This window comes from Nerophis lumbriciformis, linkage group LG30 (assembly GCF_033978685.3).
Source record: "Nerophis lumbriciformis linkage group LG30, RoL_Nlum_v2.1, whole genome shotgun sequence".
NCBI lineage: Eukaryota > Metazoa > Chordata > Actinopteri > Syngnathiformes > Syngnathidae > Nerophis > Nerophis lumbriciformis.
In genome coordinates this window covers 28,809,976-28,830,086 of record NC_084577.2, presented here as the reverse complement: position 1 = coordinate 28,830,086, position 20,111 = coordinate 28,809,976, and the positions used below count along the sequence as shown (strand labels likewise).

The 20,111-nt window shown below is 42.6% G+C and overlaps 1 protein-coding gene across 3 annotated transcripts in view; it reads right to left on the bottom strand.

Annotated features, from left to right (window-relative positions):
* The window catches only part of LOC133572828 (uncharacterized), a 47,286-nt gene extending 27,688 nt beyond the window's left edge, over positions 1-19,598 (bottom strand). For 2 of the 3 annotated variants that reach the window (XM_061925864.2, XM_061925865.2), the window contains exon 1: positions 578-1,329. In XM_061925864.2, the coding sequence (XP_061781848.1) occupies positions 578-1,145 (568 nt within the window). In that variant the 5' untranslated portion in view covers positions 1,146-1,329. Of the gene's footprint in view, positions 1-577; positions 1,330-4,549; positions 4,615-4,764; positions 4,794-19,523 lie in introns of those variants that run through there. The other variant, XM_061925866.2, reaches the window with a different exon arrangement.
* Positions 19,599-20,111: the final 513 nt, after the last annotated feature.

Here is a 20,111-nt window from a genome sequence, read left to right as displayed (position 1 = left end):
GGCGGTAAAACGAAAATGTAAAAGGTAAGTAAAAGAAAGTAAGATAATGTCAAAAAGGTCAAATGTAATTAAAAAACGTAAAAAGAAGTAAAAATTAAAAAATATATATGTAGAAAGACAGTAAAAGGTAAAAAGAAGGCAAAAAAGTAAGTAAAATAGGGTAGAAGAAGGTCAAAGGTAAGTAAAAGAAGGTAAGATAATGTAAAAAGCACTGAATTTTTAGACACTGAATTGTTTTACACCAATTTTTTTTTCAATGAAATTGTGGGCATAATTTGAATGAAAGACCAGGATGAACCTCCATAGACGTCTGTCGCGTGTGTACCTGTGACAATAAGGTGTATGTTTGTAGCGTGTGTACCTGTGACAATGAGGTGTATGTTTGTAGCGTGTGTACCTGTGACAATAAGGTGTATGTTTGTAGCGTGTGTACCTGTGACAATAAGGTGTATGTTTGTAGCGTGTGTACCTGTGACAATAAGGTGTATGTTTGTAGCGTGTGTACCTGTGACAATAAGGTGTATGTTTGTAGCGTGTGTACCTGTGACAATAAAGTGTATGTTTGTAGCGTGTGTACCTGTGACAATGAGGTGTATTTTTGTAGTTTCAGGAACGCTGCCTTCTTCGTATGAAATGATGCACTGGTACTCCCCGTTGTGTGAGGCGTTCAAGTGAAACATTTCTACTATGGTTATGCCTTTCACCACCCTGGTGTTGTTCCATGCCTCTTCGAGATCGTGATCACGATGGAAGCCATTTACAAAGACACCATTCTTCTGAAGGTAGAAGAAAGTAATGTTCTCTCCTTCATCCACAGGGCAAGTAAAAGTCACATTCCCTCCGATCTCCCCTCGTATTTCTGCACTTTCTGCAAGACAAGCAAAGGAAAGAGGCGACATCACACTGTGACACAGCAGACGACGACAACATACGCACGCAACGGGAATAATGAACAACAAATCAATGATTGACGTGACAAGCTTACCATCCAAACAATACCCCGTTTGTTGACAAGAAGATATGACAGCCATGGAAGCGCATTCAATCTCTTTATTAGAGGGGAACATTATCACCAGACCTATGTACCGTATTTTCCGCACCATAAGGCGCCCTGGGTTAAAAGCCGCGCCTTCAATGAACGGCATATTTCAAAACTTTGTCCACCTATAAGCCGCCCCGTGTTGTAAGCCGCATCTAACTGCGCTAAAGGAATGTCAAAAAAACAGTCAAATAGGTCAGTCAAACTTTAATAATATATTAAAACCAGCGTGATGTGGGCGCGCATGGAGTCGTATATCAACATGGACAGAGCTGCGTGAAAAAAGCCACCCGGCCTCTTCGCGTAAACTTAAACTTACCTTAACCACTCGCTCATCTTTTCTTCATCCATCCTTTCGAGTTAGCTTTTATGATGACGCCGGCTGGAAAGGTCTCTTTTGGCAAGGTCTTCCTTTTTTAATATCACCATGGGTGGAAGTTTCTGGCCATTAGCATGGCAAGCTAGAACCACAGTGAAGGATGACTTCTCATTCCCTGTGGTGCGAATATTCACCGTACGTGCTCCCGTTGTATCCACGGTGCGGTTCACAGGAATATCAGTTGCTGTGAAATAGTAATCCATGTGCGGATGGAGAGATTGCGTCTTTTCATGAACCGGATCCCTGTCGCTTTGTAGGAGCCATTTTGTGGTCTTTACAGATGTAAACACACAAAGGAAATGATAATATCCGCGCGCTTTTTCTTCTTCTACGCGGGCGGGTGGTTGCTTACAGTAGAAGAAGAAGCGCTTCCTGTTCTATGGGGGCGGGTGCTTACCTCTGCGGTTGCTTGCGTAGAAGAAGAAGCGCTTCCTGTTCTACCGGGAAAAAAGATGGCGGCTGTTTACCTTAGTTGCGAGACCGAAACTTTATGAAAATGAATCTTAATATTTATCCATATATAAAGCGCACCGGGTTATAAGGCGCACTGTCAGCTTTTGAGAAAATTTGTGGTTTTTAGGTGCGCCTTATAGTGCGGAAAATACGGTAAGCGTCAATATATACCTTGATGTTGCAGAAAAAAGACCATATATTTTTTTAACCGATTTCTGAACTCTAAATGGGTGAATTTTGGCGAACTAAACGCCTTTCTATTATTCGCTCTCGGAGCGATGACGTCACATCGGGAAGCAATCCGCCATTTTCTCAAACACCGAGTCAAATCAGCTCTGTTATTTTCCGTTTTTTCGACTGTTTTCCGTACCTTGGAGACATCATGCCTCGTCGGTGTGTTGTCGGAGGGTGCAACAACACGAACAGGGACGGCGGATTCAAGTTGCACCAGTGGCCCAAAGATGCCAAAGTGGCAAGAAATTGGACGTTTGTTCCGCACACTTTACCGACGAAAGCTATGCTACGACAGAGATGGCAAGAATGTGTGGATATCCTGCGACACTCAAAGCAGATGCATTTCCAACTATAAAGTCAAAGAAATCTGCCGCCAGACCCCCATTAAACCTGCCGGAGTGTGTGAGCAATTCAGGGACAAAGGACCTCGGTAGCACGGCAAGCAATGGCGGCCGTTTGTTCCCGCAGACGAGCGAGCTAAACCCCCTGGATGTCTTGGCTCACACCGTCCCGAAGATGATCAAGAGAAGAATATCGACCCAAGCTTCCCTGGCATGCTGACATGAGGGTATGTCTACAGAATATATTAATTGATGAAAACTGGGGTGTTAGCACTCTCAAAGTGCATGTTGTTGCCAAATGTATTTCATATGCTGTAAACCTAGTTCATAGTTGTTAGTTTCCTTTAATGCCAAACAAACACATACCAATCGTTGGTTAGAAGGCGATCGCTGAATTCGTCGTGTCGTTTTCGTCGGTTTCGCTCGCATACGGTTCAAACCGATATGGCTCAATAGCTTCAGTTTCTTCTTCAATTTGGTTTTCGCTACCTGCCTCCACACTACAACCATCCGTTTCAATACATGCCTAATCTGTTGAATCGCTTAAGCCGCTGAAATCCGAGTCTGAATCCGAGCTAATGTCGCTATAGCTTGCTGTTCTTTCCGCCATGTTTGTTTGTGTTGGCTTCACTATGTGACGTCACAGGAAAATGGACGGGTGTATATAACGATGGCTAAAATCAGGCACTTAAAAGCTTTTTTTAGGGATATTGCGTGATGGGTAAAATTTTGAAAAAAACTTCGAAAAATAAAATAAGCCACTGGGAACTGATTTTTAATTGTTTTAACCCTTCTGAAATTGTGATAATGTTCCCCTTTAAGAAGAGGTAACACAAGCCGGGGAAAAGATTCAAAAGAGAGTGCGCTGCTAAGTGCTAAAGCTAACAAACACAGCTCCGTTGAAACCCTTGATGACGTCACACGTCAATAGGCAAGTAAAAGAGGGTAAATAATAGGTTAAATAAGATAAAAGACCATAAAAGACATACAAAAAAAGGTGAAATATGGTAAAAAGTAAGTAAAAAAGGAAAAAATTTGGCAAAACATACATAAAAATGGTTAGCACAATGTTAAAAGAAGGTATAAGATGGTCAAATATGGTAAAAAGTAAGTAAAAAAGGAAAAGATTTGGTAAAACATACATAACAATGGTTAGCACAATGTTAAAAGAAGGTATAAGATGGTCAAATATGGTAAAAAGTAAGTAAAAAAGGAAAAAATTTGGTAAAACATACATAAAAATGGTTAGCACAATGTTAAAAGAAGGTATAAGATGGTGAAATATGGTAAAAAGTAAGTAAAAAAGGAAAACATTTGGTAAAACATACATAAAAATGGTTAGCACAATGTTAAAAGAAGGTATAAGATGGTCAAATATGGTAAAAAGTAAGTAAAAAAAAAAAAAGATAAGATGGGAAAAAAGGGTAAAAACAATGTTAAAAGAAGGTGAAAGACGGTAAAATATGGTAAAAAGTACAGTATTTTTCGGAGTATAAGTCGCTCCGGAGTATAAGTTGCACCGGCCGAAAATGCATAATAAAGAAGGAAAAAGACATATATAAGTCGCATTTTTGGGGGAAATTTATATGATAAAAGCCAACAGCAAGAATAGACATTTGAAAGGCAATTTAAAATAAATAAAGAATAGTGAACAACGGGCTGAATAAGTGTACGTTATATGAGGCATAAATAACCAACTGATATGTTAACGTAACATATTATGGTAAGAGTCACTCAAATAACTATAACATATAGAACATGCTATACGTTTACCAAACAATCTAATCGCTAAATCCCATGAAATCTTACACGTCTAGTCTCTTACGTGAATGAGATAAATAATAATATTTGATATTTTACGCTAATGTGTTAATCATTTCACACATAAGTTGCTCCTGAGTATAAGTCGCACCCCCGGCCAAACTATGAAAAAAACTGCCACTTATAGTCTGAAAAATACGGTAATAAAAAAGATTAAAGATGGTAAAATGTACATACAAAAGGGTAAAACAATGTCAAAAGAAGGTAAAAGACAGTAAAAAGATCAAAAGTAAGTAAAAGAAGGTAAAAGAATGTAAAAAAAAAAAAAAAAAACACACTCACCTGAGAGCTGCATTGCATTGAAAATGACAATGAACATGAGAAGTGGTGCATTTCTCAGAGAGAATCTAAAAACATTAAGTAAATGTTGTTACTATAATATCTACAGTACAATAAACTATGTTTGTCTTCAACTTATCAGTATTTAGCAATAATGTCCTACTACAGTAATACAAGCATCATGTACTACTGGCAAACAAGATACTTGAAGGACTTACACAGGACCAGGTTTTGCCCAGCTGGGTGCCTGTTGGAAAGACAAAAACAAAAAGGGATCGTTACTTTGTTGCGATGATCAATTACCAAACTTGTGAGCAGAGGATTGTGTCTCTTAAGTGAGTAGAATAAGGGGTGCAATCCATCATGAACATGCAGAATGTATTGTAAAAATCCTCCCACAACACTGGGAGGAGAAGATGCACATTTACAGGAATTATTTAGCACACGCGGTGTGATTTATCAAGACTGACTGTTCTGCAAGAGTTGTTTTGCGTCTTTATTTACTGCGTCCGGACTGGACGTGCAAACTGCAAATTGTACAGAAATGGCTGTGAGAAACGTCCTCATAAATGGTATGGACTGTCAAAAATATAAATATTGGACATATCCTCTATTCAGCAATATTATTTTATTTTTTTAAACTTAGTTTTTTCAGATACACTGTGTATGGGGGGGGAAGATGTTGGAATAATTGTTTGTAAGTTATCACAAAAGAAATGTTGTATTATGAATGCTGTATTTCAAATGTTGTATTATGAATGCTGTATTTCGAGGCCTAACAAAAGGATGAAGTCTCGTGAAACGCCACTGTGAGTTCAGCACGGACAGATGGCAGGATGTGCTCAACTCCTGGAGGAACTCTCTTTGAAGTGTTAAACGAACTCTCTTTGAAGTAATTCACAAACTCTCTTCCAACTATTTGGTCAACGCTATTTACGACACGCTGCCCTCTTGAAGTCACTGTGGACAGGAGACGGGAGGGGTTGTCCATTGTCCTCCAACACCTGCCCCAGCTGGATCCAGGAAGAGCCAAGCCCGAGAAGTCCTCTTCTTGGACTTCAAAGCGACCAAAAACAATGACTGTTTTACATACCTCCCCATTCCTATTGTGACATATGTTGGTGCGTGAACATGGAACATCTGAATTAAAAGAGGAGACGAGAACCTTCTTCGTCAGAGCGTGCTAAGACACTGTAAGAGGTTACAGGTTGAAGCCGTCTCTCCTCAATTGAGTCCAAATTGAATTCTGTCTCTGTTTGATTCCTTGCCTTTTGTCTTGTGTAACAGATGTCCTGTATTTGAACCTGACAGAAGACTTCTAGCAATATGTGTTTTCTTCCAGTTAGTGCCTGCATCTTGCATAAGCAATCAATCAAAGTTTACTTATACAGCCCTAAATCACGAGTGTCTCAAAGGGCTGCACAAGCCACGACGACATCCTCATTCAGCTAAAAAAAAAAGGGGGAAATGCCTGCAGCACGGTAAAAAGTAAGTAAAAAGAAGGTAACAAGTCAGAAAATGTTTTAAGAGAAAATAAAGCAAAAAAGAAAGTAAAAAGAAGGCAAAAGGTAATCAAAAAAGGCAAAAAGCAAGTAAAATATGGTATAAGACAGTAAAAGAAGATAAAAAGATAAGAAGGTAAGATATTGTGAAAAGAAGGTCAAAAGTAGTAAGAACAAAGCTAAAAAAAAAAGTCAAAGAAGGCAAAAATAAGTTTACAAAAATGTTTTAAAAAAAGGTAAAAAAGGTATTCATAAGTAAAATAAGGTAAAAATAAAATAGAAGGTAAAAGGTAAGGAAAAGAAGATAAGATAATTAAAAGTACCAGTAAGTAAAAGTAAAAAGAAGGTAAAAAGTAGTAAGAAAAAAGTTTTAAAAGTACAAACCCCGTTTCCATATGAGTTGGGAAAAATTGTGTTAGATGTAAATATAAACGGAATACAATGATTTGCCAATCCTTTTCAACCCATATTCAGTTGAATATGCTACAAAGACAACATATTTGATGTTCAAACTCATAAACTTTTTTTTTTTTTTTTGCAAATAATAATTAACTTAGAATTTCATGGCTGCAACACGTGCCAAAGTAGTTGGGAAAAGGCATGTTCACCACTGTGTTACATGGCCTTTCCTTTTAACAACACTCAATAAACGATTGGGAACTGAGGAGACACATTTTTGAAGCTTCTCAGGTGGAATTCTTTCCCATTCTTGCTTGATGTACAGCTTAAGTTGTTCAACAGTCCGGGGGTCTCCGTTGTGCTATTTTAGGCTTCATAATGCGCCACGCATTTTCAATGGGAGACAGGTCTGGACTACAGGCAGGCCAGTCTAGTACCCGCACTCTTTTACTATGAAGCCACGTTGATGTAACACATGGCTTGGCATTATCTTGCTGAAATAAGCAGGGGCGTCCATGGTGACGTTGCTTGGATGGCAACATATGTTGCTCCAAAACCTGTATGTACCTTTCAGCATCAATGGTGCCTTCACAGATGTGTAAGTTACCCATGTCTTGGGCACTAATACACCCCATACCATCACACATGCTGGCTTTTACACTTTGCGCCTATAACAATCTGGATGGTTCTTTTCGTCTTTGGTCCGGAGGACACGACGACCACAGTTTCCAAAAACAATTTGAAATGTGGACTCGTCAGACCACAGAACACTTTTCCACTTTGTATCAGTCCATCTTAGATGAGCTCAGGACCAGCGAAGCCAACGGCGTTTCTGGGTGTTGTTGATAAACGCCCCCCCCCCCCCCCCCCCCCACCTCCCGAAATCGGGGGTCTCAAGGTTGGCAAGTATGCTGGAAGGATACTTGTTTTTTTTATTTTATGTTTAAGTACAGACATTTAACAGTATTATATATATTAATTAATATTAGTGAAATGGTTTCAACAATAATGTTGATTTTAAATACAGACATTTAACAGTATTATATATTAATTAATATTTTTTGCACGTTACCACGAAGACAGAAGTTCCCTAACACTCCGCCTGGAATTTTTCGAAGCCTGCTGGTGTTTGACATACAGGTAAAAGCCAGTAAATTAGAATATTTTGAAAAACTTGATTTATTTCAGTAATTGCATTCAAAAGGTGTAACTTGTACATTATATTTATTCATTGCACACAGACTGATGCATTCAAATGTTTATTTCATTTAATTTTGATGATTTGAAGTGGCAACAAATGAAAATCCAAAATTCCGTGTGTCACAAAATTAGAATATTACTTAAGGCTAATACAAAAAAGGGATTTTTAGAAATGTTGGCCAACTGAAAAGTATGAAAATGAAAAATATGAGCATGTACAATACTCAATACTTGGTTGGAGCTCCTTTTGCCTCAATTACTGCGTTAATGCGGCGTGGCATGGAGTCGATGAGTTTCTGGCACTGCTCAGGTGTTATGAGAGCCCAGGTTGCTCTGATAGTGGCCTTCAACTCTTCTGCGTTTTTGGGTCTGGCATTCTGCATCTTCCTTTTCACAATACCCCACAGATTTTCTATGGGGCTAAGGTCAGGGGAGTTGGCGGGCCAATTTAGAACAGAAATACCATGGTCCGTAAACCAGGCACGGGTAGATTTTGCGCTGTGTGCAGGCGCCAAGTCCTGTTGGAACTTGAAATCTCCATCTCCATAGAGCAGGTCAGCAGCAGGAAGCATGAAGTGCTCTAAAACTTGCTGGTAGACGGCTGCGTTGACCCTGGATCTCAGGAGACAGAGTGGACCGACACCAGCAGATGACATGGCACCCCAAACCATCACTGATGGTGGAAACTTTACACTAGACTTCAGGCAACGTGGATCCTGTGCCTCTCCTGTCTTCCTCCAGACTCTGGGACCTCGATTTCCAAAGGAAATGCAACATTTGCATGGTTGGGTGATGGTTTGGGGTGCCATGTCATCTGCTGGTGTCGGTCCACTCTGTTTCCTGAGATCCAGGGTCAACGCAGCCGTCTACCAGCAAGTTTTAGAGCACTTCATACTTCCTGCTGCTGACCTGCTCTATGGAGATGGAGATTTCAAGTTCCAACAGGACTTGGCGCCTGCACACAGCGCAAAATCTACCCGTGCCTGGTTTACGGACCATGGTATTTCTGTTCTAAATTGGCCCGCCAACTCCCCTGACCTTAGCCCCATAGAAAATCTGTGGGGTATTGTGAAAAGGAAGATGCAGAATGCCAGACCCAAAAACGCAGAAGAGTTGAAGGCCACTATCAGAGCAACCTGGGCTCTCATAACACCTGAGCAGTGCCAGAAACTCATCGACTCCATGCCACGCCGCATTAACGCAGTAATTGAGGCAAAAGGAGCTCCAACCAAGTATTGAGTATTGTACATGCTCATATTTTTCATTTTCATACTTTTCAGTTGGCCAACATTTCTAAAAATCCCTTTTTTGTATTAGCCTTAAGTAATATTCTAATTTTGTGACACACGGAATTTTGGATTTTCATTTGTTGCCACTTCAAATCATCAAAATTAAATGAAATAAACATTTGAATGCATCAGTCTGTGTGCAATGAATAAATATAATGTACAAGTTACACCTTTTGAATGCCATTACTGAAATAAATCAAGTTTTTCAAAATATTCTAATTTACTGGCTTTTACCTGTAAGTCCCCTGGGAAAGATAAAGGCAAATGTCATTCAGTGACACCACCATTTTCAGGAGATTTGGATTCTATCGATCGCTGTCAATGACGTAAGAGGAAATGACGTAAGTAAGAGGAAATGACGTGAGAGAAAATGACCCCGAAAGTGGCTCTCGTGTACGGACCGTCTCGGCGAGGACGTGTTAACGAAGGCGGAAGTAAAACAAGGAGTGGTGGCTAACAAGTGAGCGTATCTAAATCTCCTTGGCGGTTGTGCATAAGCTGTATTGTGACTGGATCGAGATGGAAGGGGATAGTGACGGGATTTATGAGGAAAGTATGGACGTGGATAGGACTAGAGGGGAGAGAGGAAAGAAGGGGAGTGGAGGGCATGAAGGAAAATCGAGTGCTAAAAGAGTACACGAAGAAGATGAAGAAGTAGAAAAGAGGAAAAAGACTATGGAAGATAATTACAGGATCATATATACATTTAAATCAGGTCAAGACATGAATGACATAAGTTTGATGACACTGGTTAAGGGGTTAAAGAAGGACATCGGAGAGGTGGAGATAGCGAAGGTGCTCAGGGACGGACGACTTTTGATTCAATGCAAAAATGGAGAGCAAAAGAACAAAGCAATGCGGTTGCAAAAACTGTGCAATAAGATAATAAAGGAAAAAGTGGAAGTGGGGGAACGAAAGGGGGCAAGAGGAGTAGTGACAGGAATCCCAAGGGGTGAAAATTTAGAAGAATTGAAAAGACAAATAAAAGGGGGTACTGTCAAGATGATGACAAGAATGATGGCATTTAGAAATGGAGAAAAGACGGAGAGCGAATCTGTATTAGTACAGTTTGTCGAGGAAGTCCTACCGCAAAGAATTATGATTGGGTTTTGAAGCTTTTACGTTAGAGCTTACGTCCCACCCCCAGTACGCTGTTTCAAGTGCCAACGCTATGGGCACATAGCCAGTGTGTGCCATGCTAAGTTGAGATGTGGAAGGTGTGGAGGAGAGCATGAATACGGACAATGTGGAGACAATATACTGGTCAAGTGTTGTAACTGTGGCGGGAATCACACAGCAGCGTATGGAGGATGTGTCATTAGGAAACAGGCAACAGAAGTACAGCAAATCAGAGTAGAAAGAAATATTACATACGCAGAGGCAGTTAAAGTAAGAAATAAAGAAAGTGTAGAACAAGATAGAAGTGAGAATAGATCAGAACAAGACAGATGTGACAATAGTTCAAGTAATAAAAAACAAGAGGCAGCAAATACAGGACTTTCCATGGACAAGCTAGTTGTGTTCCTGGCATATGTAATAAACTGCACAGAACAGGCAAGAAATAAAACTGAGAAGATCAAAATAATTGTCAAAGCAGCAGCAAAGTTCTTAAATTTAAAAGAACTATCTTGGGAACAGGTACAAGGTGAACTACAGAGAGTAGACGAGACCGAGTCATGTTACCACAATCCAACGCCATGTTAATTGTTCAGTGGAATGCCAGAAGTTTAATAGCAAACGGACAGGAACTAAAGGGTTATATTAATAATATGAAAAATAAACCACATATACTATGTATTCAAGAAACCTGGCTGAAGCCAAAATTGAGCTTTATAATAAAAGGATACATAACAATACGTAAAGATAGGAATGATGGGCAAGGAGGAGGATGTGCCATATTTATTAAAGAAGATATGCAATATACAATATTAAAAGAAAAACAAGAACTAGAAATAGTAGGGGTAGAAGTATGGAATAATAAAGAAAGATACAAAGTGCTAAACTTCTATAATCCGTGCAAGAAATTACAAATTCATCAACTAGAAACAATAGTCGAGCACTGGAGTGGCAATATCATTTGGTGTGGTGACTTTAATGCACATAGCACAATGTGGGGTGAAAGGGATGACTGGAATGGGGAAACATTGGAAGCATTTTTGGAGGAAAAAGAACTGGTGTGTGTGAATGATGGGTCGGGAACAAGGTTAGATGTAGTTACGGGTAAAGAAACAGCAATAGATTTAACACTAGTGTCACAAGGGTTAGCAGGAAAGGTAGAGTGGGAAGTAAATAAAGACAGCACTATAGGAAGTGATCACTACCCAATATTCATTCACATAAACATAAACCAAAGGACAGAAAGCACTAAAATAGAAGGAAGATGGAAGTATAATCACGGTGACTGGGGACAATATAGGGAAAGTACCGACATGACATTAAAGGAAGTGGATATAAATCAAGATATTGAACAACTGAATACAGATATTACAAAGTGCATAATGGAAGCAGCCAAAAAGAGTATACCAAGGAGTAGTATAGGGAAAAGAAGGAAGATAGTGCCGTGGTGGACACAAGCGTGCACAGACGCAATAAAAGAACGGAATAGAGCATTTAGAATATTGAGAAGAACACATAATTTCCAAGATATGATCCAATATAAAAGGCACCAAGCTAAAGTAAGGTATGTTATTAAAAAGACAAGAAAACACTACTGGAGAAAGTTTTGTGAATCATTAAATAGAACTACTCCTTTAGGCCAAGTGTGGGGAATGATCAAGAAAATGTCAGGGATCAGAAATGAACATAAAAATCATGTGATGAAAGATGGGACACGGTGTGTGGTAGAAAATAAAGAAAAAGCAGAACTTTTAGCAAAAACATTTGTTAAAGTGCACAGTAATGATAATTTGAGAAATGTAGAAATACAAAAGAGAGAAGAAACAATTAGTTTAAATATTGGGGAAATGATGGAAGACAACGATAATAGGGTAACCAACACTATAGATATGAAATTTTCTTTGAATGAAATGGTTCGAATATTGAAAAAGGTTAAAAATACAACACCAGGAAAAGACCAGGTGAGTTATCAAATGATCAAAAACCTAAGTAGGATTGGCAAAGAAGTGGTCTTGAAATTATATAATAGGATATATGAAGAAGGAAAATTACCAGCAGAGTGGAAAGAAGCTGTAATAATTCCAATATGCAAACCAGGGAAAGATCCGGAAGAGGCAGGTAATTATAGGCCGATAGCATTGACCTCAAATTTGGGCAAAGTAATGGAAAAAATGATTAATGAAAGACTAGTATATTATTTAGAGTCAAAAGAAATAATAAAAAATTACCAAAGTGGATTTCGCAAAGCAAGAAACACAAACGACCCAGCAGTGCAGCTGGAAGAGGAAATTAGAAAGGGACAAATAAATAAAGAAAGTATTATTGCAGTATTTTTTGATATAGAGAAAGCTTATGATATGTTGTGGAAACAGGGGTTGCTGATAAAACTAAATAAAATTGGGATTAGAGGGAAAATGTATAGATGGATAAAAGACTTCTTAACAAGTAGAAAAATATTAGTAAAAATAGAGAATGAATACAGCAGAGTATATGAAGTGGAAAATGGGACCCCGCAAGGAAGTATAATAAGTCCAGTATTATTTTCAATAATGATAAATGAAGTTTTTAGTGAAGTAGAAGGGTTAGTGGATGTGGCACTGTTTGCTGATGATGGTGTGATGTGGAAGAGAGGTAGAAATACTAATCATATAGAAAAGAAGATTCAAAAAGCGGTAAATAATGTTGAAGAATGGGGAACGGCTTGGGGTTTAAGATTCTCTGTTGGAAAGACAAAAGTCATAAATTTTACAAAGAGGAAAGTACAAAACAAGCTCCAAATTAAACTCTATGGAGAAAATATAGAAGAGGTACAAGTTTTTAAATATTTGGGTATATGGTTTGATAAAAATATTAACTGGTCAACCCACATCAGCAAAATAGTGGAGAAAAGTAAAAAGGTGTTAAATATAATGAGGGCTTTGAGGGGTAAAGATTGGGGGGCTGATAGGCAGACATTGAAAGCAATATATATGACTTTAATTCGTTCTGTTATTGATTATGGATGCATTATTTATCAATCTGATTCAAAAACATTACTTGGGAAAATAGACAGGATCCAATCACAGGCTTTAAGGTTATGTTGTGGAGCTACAAAATCAACCCCAGTTGCAGCATTACAAGTAGAGATGAATGAAAAACCTTTAGATATGAGGAGAGATCAATTGTCAGCAGTTTATTGGGCAAACTTAAAAGGGTCCAAGCAAGGACATCCAACCCATCAAGTGTTACTAAACTGCCAAGAAAAAGAGAAGAAAAAAATGAATAGTTTCGGGTGGATAATAGGAGACATATGTAATAAAGCTCAAATTGATAATATTAAAGTTAGCCCTACAGTACCAATCCCTGCAATACCAGCGTGGATGTATGAAAACCCAAATGTAAACATGCAATTACTAAAGAATAGAAATTTAAATAGTTACCAGATAGAACAATGGATTGAGGAAACGTTTTTAGACAACATCATGGTGTACACAGATGCATCAAAAACTATAAATAATAAGGTAGGAGCAGCAGCTGTTATCCCACAAGGAAACATAGTATTAAATAAAAGAATTAGTGATAAGTTATCTGTTTTTACGGGAGAATTGGTAGCAATTTATATGGCAATTCATTGGATAGAAGAAAATAAAGCAAGAAAAGCAGTCGTGTGCTCGGACTCAAGCAGTGCATTGATGAGCATAAAAAACATAGCATCAGAAACAAGACAAGATTTAGTACCGTATTTTCCGCACTATAAGGCGCACCTAAAAACCACAATTTTTCTCAAAAGCTGACAGTGCGCCTTATAACCCGGTGCGCTTTATTACGATTCATTTTCATAAAGTTTCGGTCTCGCAACTTCGGTAAACAGCCGCCATCTTTTTTCCCGGTAGAACAGGAAGCGCTTCTTCTTCTACGCAAGCAACCGCCAAGGAAAGCACCCGCCCCCATAGAACAGGAAGCGCTTCACCCGCCCCCGGAAGAAGAAGAAAAAACGCGCGGATATCACCGTACGTTTCATTTCCTGTTTACATCTGTAAAGACCACAAAATGGCTCCTACTACGCGACAAGGATCCGGTTCATAAAAAGACGCAATCTCTCCATCCGCACACGGATTACTACCGTATTTCACAGCAACTGATATTCCTGTGAACTGCACTGTGGAACGGGAGCACGTACGGTGAATATTCGCACCACAGGGAATGAGAAGTCATCCTTCACTGTGGTTCTAGCTTGCCATGCTAATGGCCAGAAACTTCCACCCATGGTGATATTCAAAAGGAAGACCTTGCCAAAAGAGACCTTTCCAGCCGGCGTCATCATAAAAGCTAACTCGAAGGGATGGATGGATGAAGAAAAGATGAGCGAGTGGTTAAGGGAAGTTTACGCGAAGAGGCCGGGTGGCTTTTTTCACACAGCTCCGAAGGCGAACACACCTTCACTAAGACGGGCAGATAGCGCCGGTCGACATACGCCAACATCTGCCAGTGGATCGTAAATGCCTGGGCAGATAGTTTCGGTCACAACTGTGGTCCGAGCTTTCCGGAAGGCAGGATTCACAGAACTGCTGCACAACAACAGCGACACTGAATCCGATGACTTTGACGAGACGGAGCCGGGCCATTTTTGGATCCCACGCTTGCGCAACTTTTCAATTCGGACACCGAAGACGAAGAATTCGAAGGATTTACGAATGAAGAATAACTTCAGAAGGTGAGCGCTATGTTTATTTTGTGTGTTGTGACATTAACGTTCGAGCAACATTATGTTGCTATTTATTGCTCTACACCATTTTGAATTTTACTATGTTTGTGATTGCACATTTGCGTACATTTTGGGACAGAGTTGTTAGAACGCTGGTTTTCAATATATTATTAAAGTTTGACTGAACTATCTGACTGTTTTTTTGACATTCACTTTAGCGCAGCGTTTTTTTGACATTCACTTTAGCGCAGCGTAGGCGCGGCTTATAGTCCGGGGCGGCTTATTGGTGGACAAAATTATGAAATATGTAATTCATAGAAGGTGCGGCTAATAATCCGGTGCGCCTTATAGTGCGGAAAATACGGTAATAACGTTTTGGAAGATAATGATCTTATGTTTAAGAAGCCCATATTATAGGTAGTGGGCTGTTTTGAGGAGTTTTTGTTGAAATTATCCGTAGTAGCAATATTAATAATGTTGTGTTTATATCCTCTCTGAGCTGCCACCTTAACGTGGTAGAGGAGTTTGCGTGTCCCAATGATCCTAGGAGCTATGTTGTCCGGGGGCTTCTATGCCCCCTGGTAGGGTCTCCCAAGGCAAACTGGTCCTAGGTGAGGGATCAGACAAAGAGCAGCTCGAAGACCTCTATGAAGAACACGAACAAGGAACCCAGATTTCCCTCGCCCGGACGCGGGTCACCGGGGCCCTCCTCTGGAGCCAGGCCCGGAGGTGTGGCACGATGGCGAGCGCCTGGTGGCCGGGCCTGTCCCCATGGGGCCCGGCCGGGCACAGCCCGAAGAGGCAACGTGGGTCCCCCCTCCAATGGGCTCACCACCCATAGCAGGGGTCATAGAGGTCGGGTGCGATGTGAGCTGGGCGGAAGCCGAAGGCAGGGCACTTGGCGGTCCGATCCTCGGCTACAGAAGCTAGCTCTTGGGACGTGGAACGTCACCTCGCTGGGGGGGAAGGAGCCTGAGCTAGTGCGTGAGGTGGAGAAGTTCCGGCTAGATATAGTCGGACTCACTTCGACGCACAGCAAGGGCTCTGGAACCAGTTCTCTTGACAGGGGCTGGACTCTCTTCCACTCTGGCGTTGCCAGCAATGAGAGGCGACGGGCTGGGGTGGCAATTCTTGTTTCCCCTCGGCTCAAAGCCTGCACGTTGGAGTTCAACCCGGTGGACGAGAGGGTAGCCTCCCTCCGCCTTCGGGTGGGGGGACGGGTCCTGACTGTTGTTTGCGCTTACGCGCCCAACGGCAGTTCAGATTACCCACCCTTTTTGGATTCACTCGAGGGAGTACTGGAGAGTGCTCCCCCGGGTGATTCCCTCGTTCTACTGGGGGACTTCAACGCTCATGTTGGCAACGACAGTGAAACCTGGAGAGGCGTGATTGGGAAGAATGGCCGCCCGGATCTGAACCCGAGTGGTGTTTTGTTATTGGACTTTTGTGCTCGTCACGGATTGTCAATAACAAACACCATGTTCAAACATAAGGGTGTCCATATGTGCACTTGGCACCAGGACACCCTAGGCCGCAGTTCCATGATCGACTTTGTAGTTGTGTCATCGGATTTGCGGCCTCATGTTTTGGACACTCGGGTGAAGAGAGGGGCGGAGCTTTCTACCGATCACCACCTGGTGGTGAGTTGGCTGCGATGGTGGGGGAGGATGCCGGACAGACCTGGCAGGCCCAAACGCATTGTGAGGGTTTGCTGGGAACGTCTAGCAGAGTCTCCTGTCAGAGAGAGTTTCAATTCCCACCTCCGGAAGAACTTTGAACATGTCACGAGGGAGGCGCTGGACATTGAGTCCGAGTGGACGATGTTCCGTACCTCTGTTGTCGGGGCGGCCGATTGGAGCTGTGGCCGCAGGGTAGTTGGTGCCTGTCGTGGCGGTAATCCTAGAACCCGTTGGTGGACACCGGCGGTGAGGGATGCCGTCAAGCTGAAGAAGGAGTCCTATCGGGTTCTTTTGGCTCATGGGACTCCTGACGCAGCAGACAGGTACCGACAGGCCAAGCGGTGTGCGGCTTCAGCGGTCGCGGAGGCAAAAACTCGGACATGGGAGGAGTTCGGTGAGGCCATGGAAAAAGACTTCCGGACGGCTTCGAAGCAATTCTGGACCACCATCCGCCGCCTCAGGAAGGGGAAGCAGTGCAGTGTCAACACCGTGTATGGTGGGGATGGTGCTCTGTTGACCTCGACTGCGGATGTTGTGGATCGGTGGAGAGAATACTTCGAAGACCTCCTCAATCCTACCAGCACGTCTTCCTATGAGGAAGCAGGGCCTGGGGAATCTGTGGTGGGCTCTCCTATTTCTGGGGCTGAGGTTGCCGAGGTAGTTAAAAAGCTCCTCGGTGGCAAGGCCCCGGGGGTGGATGAGATCCGCCCGGAGTTCCTTAAGGCTCTGGATGTTGTGGGGCTGTCTTGGTTGACAAGACTCTGCAACATCGCGTGGACATCGGGGGCGGTACCTCTGGATTGGCAGACCGGGGTGGTGGTTCCTCTCTTTAAGAAGGGGAACCGGAGGGTGTGTTCCAACTATCGTGGGATCACACTCCTCAGCCTTCCCGGTAAGGTCTATTCAGGTGTACTGGAGAGGAGGCTACGCCGGATAGTCGAACCTCGGATTCAGGAGGAACAGTGTGGTTTTCGTCCTGGTCGTGGAACTGTGGACCAGCTCTATACTCTCGGCAGGGTCCTTGAGGGTGCATGGGAGTTTGCCCAACCAGTCTACATGTGCTTTGTGGACTTGGAGAAGGCATTCGACCGTGTACCCCGGGAAGTCCTGTGGGGAGTGCTCAGAGAGTATGGGGTAACGGACTGTCTTATTGTGGCGGTTCGCTCCCTGTATAATCGGTGTCAGAGCTTGGTCCGGATTGCCGGCAGTAAGTCGGACACGTTTCCAGTGAGGGTTGGACTCCGCCAGGGCTGCCCTTTGTCACCGATTCTGTTCATAACCTTTATGGACAGAATTTCTAGGCGCAGTCAGGGCGTTGAGGGTATCTGGTTTGGTGGCTGCAGGATTAGGTCTCTGCTTTTTGCAGATGATGTGGTCCTGATGGCTTCATCTGGCCAAGATCTTCAGCTCTCACTGGATCGGTTCGCAGCCGAGTGTGAAGCGACTGGGATGGGAATCAGCACCTCCAAGTCCGAGTCCATGGTTCTCTCCCGGAAAAGGGTGGAGTGCCATCTCCGGGTTGGGGAGGAGATCTTGCCCCAAGTGGAGGAGTTCAAGTACCTCGGAGTCTTGTTCACGAGTGAGGGAAGAGTGGATCGTGAGATCGACAGGCGGATCGGTGCGGCATCTTCAGTAATGCGGACGCTGTATCGATCCGTTGTGGTGAAGAAGGAGCTGAGCCAGAAGGCAAAGCTCTCGATTTACCGGTCGATCTACGTTCCCATCCTCACCTATGGTCATGAGCTTTGGGTCATGACCGAAAGGACAAGATCACGGGTACAAGCGGCCGAAATGAGTTTCCTCCGCCGGGTGGCGGGGCTCTCCCTTAGAGATAGGGTGAGAAGCTCTGCCATCCGGGGGGAGCTCAAAGTAAAGCCGCTGCTCCTCCATATCGAGAGGAGCCAGATGAGGTGGTTCGGGCATCTGGTCAGGATGCCACCCGAACGCCTCCCTCGGGAGGTGTTTCGGGCACGTCCGACCGGTAGGAGGCCACGGGGAAGACCCAGGACACGTTGGGAAGACTATGTCTCCCGGCTGGCCTGGGAACGCCTCGGGATCCACCGGGAGGAGCTGGACGAAGTGGCTGGGGAGAGGGAAGTCTGGGCTTCCCTGCTTAGGCTGCTGCCCCCGCGACCCGACCTCGGATAAGCGGAAGAAGATGGATGGATGGATGGATGGTGTTTATTATGTGTAGTGCAATTTAAATAATTTCGACCATATCTAGGAATTGATATGACGGGAATTTTCCGATTGTTTGCTTGATGTTGTGATAAACCGAACGCATCATAACTTGCCACCTCAGTAGAGTGCATGTCTACTTTTGACACAGAAAAAACATTTTTTGAGTTGTGTATTGTTCTAAAATAGTTGCTATGTGTGCAGGTATTATCCAGCCTGGCGCTGGCTAGTTCTATTTTAACAAACTTCTCACCCGGACTAGCGCTTCTTTGAGGATTAGCCTTTCGCTTTGTTGTTAGCCCCGCTCGGCATCCCCGCTTCTGCTTCCGCTCACACCGCTTACGTGTCTTCCGTTGACGGTCCTCGCTGGCACTTAACTCCGCTGCTTTGGAGGCCGCTGGATGTAGCCAGCGAAGAATCCCCATGCTAGCGAGGAGGTCAAAAGTACCCGCATCTTTCAGCCTATAACGGCCCGATCTATCCACATCCAGAATCGTCTGTCGGTCGTATCTGATCACGAAGTGTCCACGCTGTGAGCCAGCCATGAAATAGACAGAATTGACGGGTATTTTTGCCAAATCGCTCTACACTTCCAAGAGCGTCTGCAAGCCGCCGCCACCTTGGCTGCCCTCGCTTCCCTGCTGCAGCCGCGAAAAAGCTGCCGGTCCGGCATTGGTGTGTAAATGTATAATTGAATAATTGAGGTATAATTGTCTATCGATCAAAGATGCACATCAATGAAGGAATAATTGAGGTATAATTGTCTATCGATCAAAGATGCACATCAATGAAGGAGATAAATACAACTTGACCGGTACACGTGAACACGTGAACAGACACAACATAGTCCCGTGAATATCACACTCACGACATAGTTATAACACACTATTTGTGCGTGCTGGAAAGCAATAAAGTAGGAATAGTACTCACCATATTTTGTTTAGCGGACTCTGCTACTTCGAGTGTACGACTTCGAAGCATTGGGATGCTACTTCCACGCTGGAATGCTATCTTCTTCTTCTTTTGTTTTTATGGCGGTTGGCAAGCAACCTTGTGGTGTGCATTACCGCCACCTACTGTAATGGAGTGTGGACCGAGGTGGATCCCTACTCTATATTCTTTTATTTAACCCAGTATTTTTTAAATATGTGCATATTGCTTTATAACCTATGTGTTCTGAGTGCATTCCTAATATATCTTCCACCGCTAACCTAATATTCTCTTTCGCTAACTTACTTTCCAGTATTTCCCTTTCTCTATTATATTTCCTACAATATATTAAAACATGTCCTACACTTTCTAGCTGTTGGCAAGAATCACACAGTCCTGTAGTATGTTTCCCTATTAATTTTAATGAACTATTTAGATATGTATGTCCTAATCTCATTCTAGTAATAATGTCTTCTTCCTTCCTATTTCTATTGCCTCCTCTCATTACACCTACTCTCCTCTGGACTTTGTAATACTCTCTACCTGTTGTTTCCTTATTCCAATTATCCTGCCACTTTTTATTGTGTT